This window comes from Poromitra crassiceps (genome assembly GCF_964638095.1).
Source record: "Poromitra crassiceps genome assembly, chromosome: 18".
NCBI lineage: Eukaryota > Metazoa > Chordata > Actinopteri > Beryciformes > Melamphaidae > Poromitra > Poromitra crassiceps.
The window spans coordinates 31,957,044-31,969,754 of record NC_139636.1 but is presented as its reverse complement, the minus strand read 5'-3'; the positions used below and the strand labels follow the sequence as shown (position 1 = coordinate 31,969,754).

The 12,711-nt window shown below is 44.6% G+C and overlaps 1 protein-coding gene across 1 annotated transcript in view; it reads right to left on the bottom strand.

Moving 5' to 3' along the window:
- Positions 1-9,883: 9,883 nt before the first annotated feature.
- The window catches only part of ccdc135 (coiled-coil domain containing 135), a gene marked incomplete at both ends in the record, with an annotated part of 18,583 nt that continues 15,755 nt past the window's right edge, over positions 9,884-12,711 (bottom strand). Inside the window, 2 exons of the mRNA XM_083654831.1 lie at positions 9,884-9,971; positions 10,470-10,609. Coding sequence (XP_083510957.1) covers positions 9,884-9,971; positions 10,470-10,609 — 228 coding nt within the window. The remainder of the gene's footprint in view (positions 9,972-10,469; positions 10,610-12,711) is intronic.

The window sequence follows — 12,711 nt, the reverse complement described above, 5'->3', positions numbered from 1 at the left end:
ACAAGCAAATGGGTTTTTAAACAGATAGAGGTGACAATAGATGAAGAACTTGAACAAAAATGTAATTATAATAAACATACTGTAAATTACACAATTTCCAACTATTATAAATGTCAAAAAACAGCAGTAGCGAGCACACACTCCAAAATAAAGTAAATCAAGGTGCAGGGCCAAGGTAGAAAGATAAAATGGAGAAAAGGCCAGCACTCTAGAATGTCCTTTATGCGTTTAATAGGTTGAGTACAGCACAGCCACAACGTACGCGTTTCAGCAGGTGTTGTGGAACGCTGATGAAGGCTACCTGCTGAAACGCGTACGTTGTGGCTGTGCAGTACTCAAGCTATTAAACGCATAAAGGACATTCTAGAGTGCTGGCCTTTTCTCCATTTTACAACTATTATAAATGACACTGTTTCCAACTATTATAAATAACACTATTTCCAACTATCAAAAGAACAATGATCTCCTTTCCCTCCTCTCCCCCTGTGTTCATCTACCTCTCTACCACCTCCTCCTCCTCCTCCACTTCCTCCTCTACTCTTCCTCTCCTCTTGTCTTCCTCTCCTCTCCTCCACACCCTCCGTCTCCACCTCTAGCCTGTGTGGGTCCTCTGGTGCCTTTCTGGTGTGGGTCCTGTGACTAACTGGAAAGATAAATGAAAAGTGTCAGACAGATTACAATTCAATACTGTCAGTTGTTCATTTGCTTGGTCTTAATTGTGATTTTATTTTTTAAAGTGGCATGCATGTGTGGGTGGGGGAGGGGTGTGTGTGTGTATGGGGGGTGAGAGAGAGTGGGTGTGTGTCAATTAGCTTATTTAAGATTTCATTTTTGTCTAACCTGCACTCATGACTTGAGCAACAGGCGTCGGACATGCTCACGCTCTATGAAGTCCATCACATCAGAGGCGATGCTGTAGATCTCTTGTGTTCGTGATTGGACTGGTGATGCATTTCCCATTAGTTTCACTATGATGTCTTCAACTGGGCAGAAACAGACACCCTTCCTGCCAAGCTTAGGTCGAACCTTTGCAGTTGGACCATGGGAATGCAGAAACTCCACTTTCACGTCTTGATGCTCAGGACCTTTCTGAGGCTCCTCATCCAACTCCTCCTCATCTTCCATCTCCATATCCTCTTCCATATCCCCTTCCATATCTTTCCAGCTCCTCCATTAGGGCTGCACAATTAATCGTATTTTCATCGTCATCGCAATATGAACATGCACATAAACACATCGCAAAGACTGCCTGAAACACAATGAATAACAAAAGTGTTTTTATTTACATGCGCCATGCATTCCCACTCAGCATCTGATCATTTTGTCTTGAGTTGTAAATCCAGCGTACACCTTTCCCTTGCAACAGTGCGCTCCGCCCCTCTGCCAAAGCCCAAACACGCTGTGTGTAGTTTCAGCTATAGAGTCAGTGTGTATTTCATTTCTTTATTCAGTGGGCATAGGCTATGTTTGGGGTCTATGTTAGCATTATTAAAGCAGAAAGACATAGGAACTGTATAGCTAATATGCATACTTTAATATTTGTTTATTTATCGCAAGTCGTATCGTCATTGCTATATTGAACAATGTTATCGCACATCGCAGATTTTCCTCATATCGTGCAGGCCTATCCGCCATCAACATGGCCAAAGGTCTTTTCTTCCTTGCCGTCCTTGTATCACTTTGCTGTTCCTCTGGGTAGCCATGGAAATAGAAGGTAGCTGAGCTGAAGCACTGGCAAACCAACATCTCGCTGCAAAAGCAGGATAGTTGTCTGTGGTGGATCCTGTTCTCATGTGCGATGACCTGGTGTATTTGTCATGTTGAGGGAATCTGTTTGAGAGGTTGCATGAGATGTGTATCTTCCAAACTAATTGAAAACTGTCATCCAGTTTGTTTGACTTCACAACAGCAGCATTAGTTTTTTTTCCTTCTTCCTTCTTCCTTCTTCCTTTCTCTTCTCTTCTTTCACCTTGTATTTCCTTCTCTTGCATGTCATGTTTGCTCTCTGGGTCACCGTTTATTTTTTCTCTTCTCTTTCGTTGGTACTCTCTATTTCTTCTCCTTTGCTCCTCAACTGACAATTTCTGTCTGGCCATGCTTTCCTACAAATTGAAGGAATGAAAAATGTATTAGAATAAGACTATGGAATCAGATTTCAATTAACTTGACACGATTCATTGATAGATTGGATTGATTGATTGATTGATTGATTGATTGATGTAACATCTTAAAGGTGCAGTTGGTGACATCTAGTGATGAAAATGAACGTAATGGATTTTGCAGAAATTGAATATAGGCTAATATTCACAAGCATGTTCCAGTATAATTCCATGAAAATAAGAAATGTTGCATTTTCCTGACATTAGAGTTAGCCCATAGAAGTGGGTCCCTCTACAGAGGCCACCATTCAATGTAATATTCAGTTTCACAACCAGTAGTTGCAAAAATCTACACACTGGCTTTTTTTATTATAAGTGCTGGGAAAGTTACACAATAATAAGCAGACCACAGCCTGCCCATGCTCTACAAGTCAGAAGTGTAGGTTATACAGTATGGTTAAATCATGTAATACATGCTATATAATGTACATTTATGTGTAAATAAAACCCTGAAATAACATTTTAATCCTTTACTATGTTCACAAATAATATTATATTAGCACATTAAGAGGTTATAGGTGGATTTGTCAACTCCATCAGCTTACACGTCAACTCTGTCAGACGTAGAACCTGACAGCGTTGATGTCTGACTGAGTTGACGTAAGGGCATGTATTTTCCCTCCAAAACATGTATTGTACACAGCAGCAAGCTGGTTTTTCATCAGTTGCTAGCTGTCTCAATAACCTCACTAAAATGCTTAAATTCAATCCACTATGGTTTAAAAAAAACGTAACGGAGAGATGGTGTTGACATGGTCCAGCTGTGACCACAGGAATATTGACATTGTTTGTCTAAAATATCAAAAAATGTAAAACTTACCAGAGCATGTTTGGTAGTGTTGCATTCAGCACAGGTGGGGAGATGAAAAGGGGTCCTCAGGGATATAGCTGACCATGCTATTCCCTGATTTAATAAGGTTTACGAAAAAGTCTGACGGAGTTGACAGAAACTGAGGACACAACTTTGATAGGGAGATTTTTATGTTTTATGTATTTTATATATATGTATTCACAATTATAGAGTTTCTTGTAGTTTTTTTGGGCTGGTCAATATTGTGTACAATAACATGGATCTTCTAACCACAGACCATACATTTAAACAAATTACCTCAAAAAAGATACAAATGTGTGCTAAAAAAATAACATAGGTATACACAGTTCCTTTAGATTTAACTTTGTAGGTATAGAAATCATGATGAATTTCTGGATTTTTAATATAAATTAGACTTTTCTATGTAGGACATGTTTTGTCCCGACTCTCAAGAATCAGTGATATATATACTGTTTATAAAACGGCTCTCTCAAATCAAGCAATCTGATTGGTTCACAGCCATTGTATAATTCCAGTAACTGAGTTCAATAACCCATGGCCATGGGTTATTGGTTGCCATGGCAACTCTCTTACTAAAAGGCAGCGCTGCGCTCGAGCCAAACAGCTTTCTCCTGATCTGCTGTATGGAGGGTCACTAGTCCTTACAATGAGTCATTATGGACGCATGATGGCGCAACTCTCTTACTAAAAGTACCTCAAAAACAAAATGGCGGAGACACCTTTCAGATCCTTGTGAATCGATCTTCGCTTATAACTTTACTACTGTAATACTTCGCAGAAAATGATGTTTTGTACAAGAATAGACGCGGGCTAATGTCTTAACCCCTCTCTCGCGCGTCCTCACTCTTAACCCCGCATTTCTAAATAAGACATAACGTTACTTGGTGTAGGCATACGGCTCTGGTGTCGGCCTTTGCAAAAGCTCTCAGCAAGCGCCAGGATTGGCCAATGTCGACTTCAGTCTCCAGAACGATCCAATCAAATCACCCGCACGTCTATCTTCTTGCTAGAGGTCCCGCCTTACAGTAGTGTTTCAACTGACTCTATCAGAATAAAATGCCAGTCGGACTTATAGTATTATTATTATTATATTATTATACTTGGAAACCGTTTTATAAAAGCAATATAGCACTCGAGCAGCGTGTGTTGTGGAATATATCCCGCTGATAAGCTGTTATCCCACTCGGCCTGCGGCCTCGTGGGATAACAGCTTATCAGCGGGATATATTCACCACAACACACTTGCTCTCGTGATATATTGCTTAAATATATATATATATTCTGTATATATATATATATACTATGCTTGTCTACTAAATTGACACGTTTCTCAGTCAAAAATAGTTTTATTTGTGTTACATTAAAATATGAACAGCTACATTCAAGTTTTCAAATTAATCATATGTGAAAAGATGACAGCAACGCACATGCGCGAGCGACCTGTCAGCATGGTGAACACCATTTCTTGGAGACAGCAAATAGCCTACCTACAGGAACTGTAGTGTGCAGACAGGGCAGGTAAGTGTGTTTTAGTAGCTATTAACGCTAGAAAATGTTAGACCAGAACACAGGTAACACATTTTGTAGTCGGCTCATAGTCATATGGCAGACTATGGTGGGTTTCTTACAAACACATTCCTCCTCACATTATTTCCGTGAGGTGTGTCACCTCAAGTCATCAGTCTGGATTGGAATGGAGGAAATGTCATTCCTTGTAATTGTTTTTTAGTTTATTTGAACATATTAAAAAGAAAGAAAATACTGTAAAAGAAACATGAAAAGAACAAGCAAACAAAAAGAAGAAAAAATTAAAACAACAGCAAAAAAGAGGACAAAAAGAAAATAAGGAGCAACCAAAATACAACATAAGCAATAAGCCACAAGCAGCTTTACAGTGCTTTTAGAACAGTTAAAGACCCAAATCCTAAATATCGCCTTTTAAAATTTACCATTTTTCGTGAGGCAACTTTGAATTTGGCGGTGCTCAACTACTTCAAATTCCCCTCCTTGTGACATCACTAGGAGGAGCCAATCAGTGCAGTTGTCCATTCAACAAAACCTTCGTGCCCCCACAGCCCACTGGGACTCTGTCTGAATGGGGCCCATTCGTATGTGTATTCCCAGCCAGCAAGGACAATCGATCTCCCCTCCACCCCACCTCCCCGGCTTCGCTGGACGGCATGAACAGCTTACAGCTGATCACTTGGATTCAGTCAGGCGGTAGCAGGACGTCCGACTGCAGTATGGGAGCTATGCAGGCTGCAGCACAACACACTCTCTCTAAATGTCTCGTCCCTGGCTGGCTCCCCCTGGGCCTACACAAGAACCCTCAGGCCGCAGCCGCTAGCTATCTGTCTTTGTCGCCGGTGGTCCTATCTGACCATGATCGACCCCTCCCCCGGAAAGCCTAACAGAGTGCTGAGCTACAGCAGCGTGGTGCTCCCCCCAAAATGTGAGTTCCACTGTCTTTTGAATGTTCAGCGTCTCATCCTCGCCTGCAATCAGTCTCGCTGGGCTCACCTGTATTCAATCAGATCAGCTCATTCCTTCAATCAGGGAGTCCATGTTCCTGACGCCATTGTCCCACAGCTCATTCACATCATCGTTCAAATTTGGCTGGTGGCTTATTAACATAATGTTCCTGTGGTGTGAAGAACTCAAAATGCATATTTATTTTGGGTTTCCAGGGTCTTTAAGAGGTGTATGTACTTCAATGTACTTCATGGCTCCTTTGCCAAAATAGCTAATATAGTGAGGTTTCATACCAAATTTCAATCAGAAGGCCGCCATATTTGCATAACCTGATCAGCCCGTGACGTCAGTCAAGTTTAAGTATGACATCAGTTATGACGTCAGTTCATCCTAGAACATATAGCGAGGGTTCTACGTCACCTCCCTCTCTGGCGGATCATACAGCAGCTGGCATCACGGCTGTTCATCATCTCCTCTCAAGCTGTCGTTTCGCCCCACTCACCTCCCCAGTCCACCACCAACAAGTACTGTATTTTTTTCTAGAACTCGCCCTAACCATCCTCAATGCTATTTCATGTATAGATTTACAGTATAGGTGCATTTATTGCGTATTTTATGATGGTTTCAAATGTGACTCACAGACTCAGCCAAGAGTCCAGAATCATTGTAATGACCGGTAATGTCCACCCCAGTTACATCGGTCTGTCAGTGTCAAGTCAAGTCAAGTTTATTTGTATAGCCCTAATTCACAAGCATGTCCCAGAGGGCTTCACAGAAAATATGTCTAGCTAATTCTAGCTGACACAACAGTAGCAAATTACAGTAGTAATGATAACACATTGAACAATTGATAAAGAAATATAGAAAATATAGAAATATAGGATAGAGCGGAAGAGAGAGCAGGAGAAGGGAGGGAGAGCAGGGGGAATGTGAGAGAGGAGAGAGCAGGAAAGTGATGAGGTGGGGAGGGAATGGGAAATGCTGGGAAGTATAGGAGGTGGGGAAGGAGCAGGGGAAGGGGGAAAGAGGACAGAGCAGGAGAGAGGAGGGGGGAGGGAGAGCGGGGGGTGTGGGGGAGGAGGGAGCAGGGAGCAGGGAGAGGGAAGAGGTGGGGAGAGAATGGGAAATGTGAGGGAGGAGAGAATAGAGAAGGAGAGGTGGGGAAGGAGCAGGGGAAGGGGGAAAGAAAGAGAATGGGTGCCATGCTTTAAAATAGTATGGATGCCATGCTTTAGAATAGTGGGGGGGGGGTTTGGGAAGGGGAGGAGGTGGGGAGGGAGAGCAGGGGGAGTATGAGAGAGTATATGGAGAGAACAGGGAAAGGGCTAGCTGACACAACAGTAGCAAATTACAGTAGTAATAATAACACATCAAACAATCATTATGATAGAGAAATATATAAAAAAATATGGAAATATAGGATCGAATGGGTGCCACACTTTAGGGTAGAACGGGTGCCATGCTTTAGAATAGTGGTGGAATTGTGGGAGAGGATAGAATGGGTGCCATGCTTTGGAGTAGAATTGGTGCCATGTTTTAGAATAGTGGGGGAATAGTGGGGAAGGAGAGATCAGGAAAGGGAGGAGGTGGGGATGCTGCAGGAGAGGGAGAACAGGGGGAATGTGAGAGGAGAGAGCAGGAAGTGGCAGGGAATGGGAATGTTAGGGAGGAGAGGGGGAGGGGAAGGAGCAGGGGAAGGGAGAAAGAGGAGAGAGCAGGAGAAGGGAGGGGGAGAGCAGGGGGGGGGGAGCATGGAAAGGGAGGAGGTGGGGGGGAATGGGAAATGTGTGAGAGGAGAGAACAGGGAGGGAGAAGGGGAAAGAGAAAGAGAATGGGTGCCATGCTTTAGAATATAATGGATGCCATGCTTTAGAACAGTGGGGGGGAGTTCAGGAAGGGGAGGAGGTGGGGAAGGAGAGCAGGGGGAGTATGAGAGAGTATGTGGAGAGAACGGGGAAAGGAGGGGATGCCATGCTTTAGAGTAGAATGAGTGGCATGATTTAGAGTGTGAGAGAGGAGAGAGCAGGAAAAGGGAAGTCCCTGGAAAGTCCCTGGAAACCAGAAATATTTTATTTTATTATTATTTATTTATATATTTATTTATTTAGCATTTTGAGTTCATCACATCACAGGAACCTATGTTAATAAGCCACCAGCCAAATTTGAACGATGATGAACGTCGCAAAGTATATAAATTTAGGTTTGACAGTCATGGCAAAAGTCATGAGAATCAATTAGATTTTAGAGTGTATTTTCTCCCGCGGACTGTGTGGGCGTGTCCCGTCTGCAGCAGGTCTCCTCTCTCTCTCGGAGGAGACCTGCTGGAGGAGACCTGCTCGGAGGAGACCTCTCTCTCCGTTAACGGAGAGAGAGAGGAGAGAGAGAAGGAAAGAGAGATGGAGTGTGTGTGTGTGTGTGTGTGTGTGTGTTCGCGCGTTGCTCGGCGCATAGCCTACTGACAGAGAGGAAGAGATCTCTGCCGCTGCGAGTGCACAGCGCTACTGTGTGTATGTCAGTGTGTGTGTGCGCGCGTGCGTGCATGCGTGTCTGTGATTCGATTAAATCTTATGACGTGATAAGATCATGCATTTTAGCACCGCGCGCACCTCTATTCTTCAATGAGGAAATGGAAATCCAGACCTTGTAGAAAAGATTTTTGGGGTTAGGGTTGAAAGTAATGTCAACTACTTTCTGAGGCACACAATTACTCACATAAGACCCTAAATTTAATAGTTAGAAGGTTTTTGTGGATTTTGGTTTCCAGGGACTTTAAAGATAAAACGAGTGTTTGATTTAAAACAACGAACACAACACAGGGAATCTAGCTAATCTACAGCCTAGTCTGGCCTGTCCTACTCTAGTCTGATATTAGCCTGAACACTACACACAGGTCTACAGCCTATAGTTAGCCTATAATCTATCGCCTAACCTAAGCTATTCTAACCTACCGGCAGCCCTCGACCAGTGATGGAGAGCGCCGATGCCCCCCACCCCAGCCCCCGCCCCCACACACATAAGGTGTGGGAGAGAAGGCCAGGCCGGGACACAGCGGCACCCCCTCACCCCCAGTGCGCGCAAGAAAACCTTTCCAACACATGGATTGCCACATGGATTGCCTCAGTGACTTGTTGGCTGAGGAGGAACCTTGTGAGGGCCGATGTACTGGGGACCCCCCTCCGGGACAGGCTGAGAGATGCCGGGCTAAACCATTTACAGTGTCAGATTATGGAAATTAAATTTACAAAAGAACAGAAAATTGAAAATGTAAATAGGAGAGGAATACGGAAATGTAGTGTTTAAGTGATCCTAAGATCAGGGAAGAGAGTTGAAAAAGTAAAAGGTAGAGTCCAAAAAATATATATATACGGTATATTTAGTCTTTAAGTGATTCATAAGTTCAGGGAATACTAGCTAATTAGCTAGGTGAAAAAGGGGTAAAAAGATTGGGAGATTCCACGAGGGTGATCTAAGGGATTCATGAGTCCGCATTGGTGACATCGACCAAGAGGAGAGGAGGGGAGGATAGGGGTCGGTGGTGAGGATGAGGCCAGGGGAAGGAGGGGGAGGACGTCAGGCAGGTGAAGGAGTAGTGGGTAGGTGGGCCAGAGTGACGACAGGTGAACAGGATGATGAGGATGGGGGTCGGTGGTGAGGATGAGGCCGGGGAAGGGGGGGAGGGTGTCAGGCAGGCGAAGGAGTAGTTCGTAGATGGCCCAGAGTGACATTGTTTCTTCTGTCACTATTGCTCCTCTCTCTCTCTCTCTCTCTCTCTCACTCTGTGTCTCTCTACAGGCAAACAAACAAATGAAAATAAAATACAGCATGTGTGGGATTGGTCAAAAGTGAGTTTTCAGCTTCACTGGGGCAGAAAACAGTTACTCCCTTCATCCAAAAATACATGACAAGGAAGAGGAGGTTTTTATGTTTTTCCTTGTTATCCGGCATATTGAGTGCCGTTATCAGTTTAACAAATATTTCCGTAGCCTATAAAACAAATGCCAAACCCTGTTCCATGGAATACAAATATCATGTAAAAAAAAATATAGCTATATTTTTGCCAACTCCAGGAAGAAAATAAAGACAATGGCTGAGTTTCCCAACAAAGAAGCTTCTTTAAGTAATAATCGTAGCTATAATGGGACTAGCGTCTGTCTGTCTGTCTGTCTGTCTGTCTGTCTGTCTGTCTGTCTCTCTCACTCTATGTATTATGTCTCTGTATTGTGTGTACATCGTGTGTACATTGTGTGTACTGTATTGTGTGTACATCCTTGAATACCTGCTGTGAAAATGTTGTGACAACTATTCATGCATTAAACATAGATAATCCAGATTGGAGTCCATCAGTAAATGTTGAACTTGATCTATGCTACAGAGGGAAGGACTGAAAGACAGGTGATGGAGTGTCATGGCGGAAGCTGTCTCAGTAGAGCAGGTGAGGGTCCAGTCGGGGGTCTCGCCGCAGCTTCTCGTCAAGAGCCCGGTACTTCTGTGGAGCTGTGTCCTTGTGCCTGGAACGCACGCACACGCACACGCGCGCGCACGCGCAGACACACACACACACACACACACACACACACACACACACACGCACACACACACACACGCACACACACACACACACACACACACACACGCACAGACACACACGCACACGCACATGCACACGCACGCGCACGCGCAGACACACACACACACACACACACACACACACACACACACGCACACACACCGTCTCAGTCTGTCTCTGCCTTTGAGTCCAAACTGTCTTTCTCTTGTTAGCCGACATCCCATTGATTTACACTTTTGAATGATCCCTCCTTGTGTTATGTCCCGCCCCCAATATCCTGTTTCAACAGGAATGACATCATATTTAAGAAGTGAATTGTCTTTAAATACCCTTGTGTGTGTGTGTGTGTGTGTGTGTGTGTGTGTGTGTGTGTGTGTGTGTATGTGTGTGTGTGTGTGTGTGTGTGTGTGTGTGTGTGTGTGTGTGTGTGTGTGTATACCTGCTGAGGTGGAGCTTGAGAACATGTATTCTGAACATGGTGTGTGTGCAGTAGGTGAGGTAGTCGTCCTCGTCCTCTTTGCTCATGCTGGGCTGGTTCTGCTGGTACCACTGTTGCTTCTCCTGCAGGTCCTGGGTCTCCTAGACAACAAGCGTCACGATTCACTGCCATAATATGATCTCCAGGAGCGACGAGACAGCCTACAGAGAGGAGGTGGAGGCCCTGGAACAATGGTGCCAGGACAACCACCTCTCTCTAAACGTCTCCAAGACCAAGGAGATCATTGTAGACTACAGGAGGGGGGGGCGCACCCCCCCCAATCACCATCAATGGCACAGTGGTGGAAAGGGTGGACAGCTTCAAGTACCTGGGAGTCAACATCCACCAGGACCTGACACCGCCACTGTTGTCAAAAAGGCCCAACAGCGACTACATGGACTCAGACGCCTGAAGAAATTTGGGCTAAGGGCAAAAATCCTCAGGGATTTCTACAGAGGCACCATTGAAAGCCTGCTGACTGGCTGCTTCACCACCTGGTACGGTAACTGTACCACCATGGACCGCAGGGCACTAAGAAGAGTGAGACGCGCGGCCCAGCATGTAACAGGATGTGAGCTACCAGAACTGCAGGAACTGTACAACCAGCGGTGCCTCAGGAGGTCCCTGAAGATCATCAAGGACACAAACCACCCCCACAACAGCCTGTTCTCCCTGTTACCCTCAGGGAGGAGATACAGGGTCCCAAAAGCACAAACAAATCGCCTGAGGGACAGTTTCTTCCCGCAGGCCACAAGACTCCTTAACTCATTGAGTGCCAGCCACTTTTGGAGAACGGACGCTCCCAGTGCCAGAGTTTCAGAGCGTTTTCAGTGATTTCTCGAGGCCCACAGAATATTGTGTGATATTACTATGTAAACACTGAACACGCACAAAGAACGATGAGACTCTATTCTATCATCTGCAAAAAAAAGTTTATTGATCCCATTTTCCGTTCTTTAGTTATGAGCCGGAGAAGATAGCTTGATTCATCCAAAAATAGCAATTTTTTTCTAGAAGCTGAGATAATTGGCCTTTTGTGAAATTAATCATTTCAAGCACATCACTGACTCTGAAGCTAATCTTTTCTAATGTAGTCACACCTCAAAAATAATTTCCTTCAATAAAACAGTTTAGGCCAGGGAATTTTGTTTGGCAGAATAATATTTTTAGCTACAACCAGCAGCGCTGGCCCCTGCGTGCGCTGCTGGTTGCAGCTTCTTGCTGGTTTTGATTTGCTGCTGGTGGGTATCGGATATTCTGGCTTGCGTTTGTCAATCCTGTCCTGCTGCCTGGGTCTGTCTGGGTGTTGCGTGCTGCTCTGCGTGCCCCCCCCCCCCCCCCCCCCCCCCCCGCCCCGCCCCGCCTCGCCTCAACTGCACACTCCTCCTCCTGTCTGTGGTGGCTCTCTGCTGAGTTTGCTGTGCGCACAGTGAAGGGTGCGGAACAGCCAGGCTTTTTTACAGCGTTCCGCGTGTGTTTGTCACCGGCAACGATGCTTCCAGTTGAGAATAATAACTCCACGGTGTGGATGTGCAGATGTGCTGTCGCAACCGACACAGAGCGGCTCAATTGTGGGAGCAGATTGGCTGCTGCAGGCACAGCTGCAGTAACGTGCTTCAGCATATCGATGCATACGGATGCGATGCGATTTCCGTTTCCATAACGACTTCTTCTTTGTTTTTTCCTTGCCTTTCTGTTATGTGGAGAGCACTGTCGCCACCTAAGGGTTCTGTAAAATAGGTTATAGACCTCCAATAGCTACAATAGTTGTACCAGAGATGTATCAGGGATTGATCCACGTCCCACCGTCAAAAAACGCAATTGACGACAACCGTCGTCATTGGCACTCTACGTCAGTATTTGAATTGACGACAGCTGTCGTCATTGGCATTCAATGAGTTAACATACACAAATAAACAATCATGTAGCAGCTGCTACCATTACATATGTTAATTATGCCTATGTTATTTGCTATTTGTTATTTGTTATGTTATTTGCACCTGTGCAAACAGAATGTCTAATTATGTTTTAAGGTGTCTATGCTAGAAAAGAAAAGGAAAAAGTTATTGCTTGTTGTTTCTCGTTTTACTATTATTACTATTATTATTCTATATGCCCTGTTATTTTGCACCTATATGCCCTGTTATTGTTGTAACGGAGTCTACAGCACAAGAATTTCACACGTGATACTTGTACTACGGAG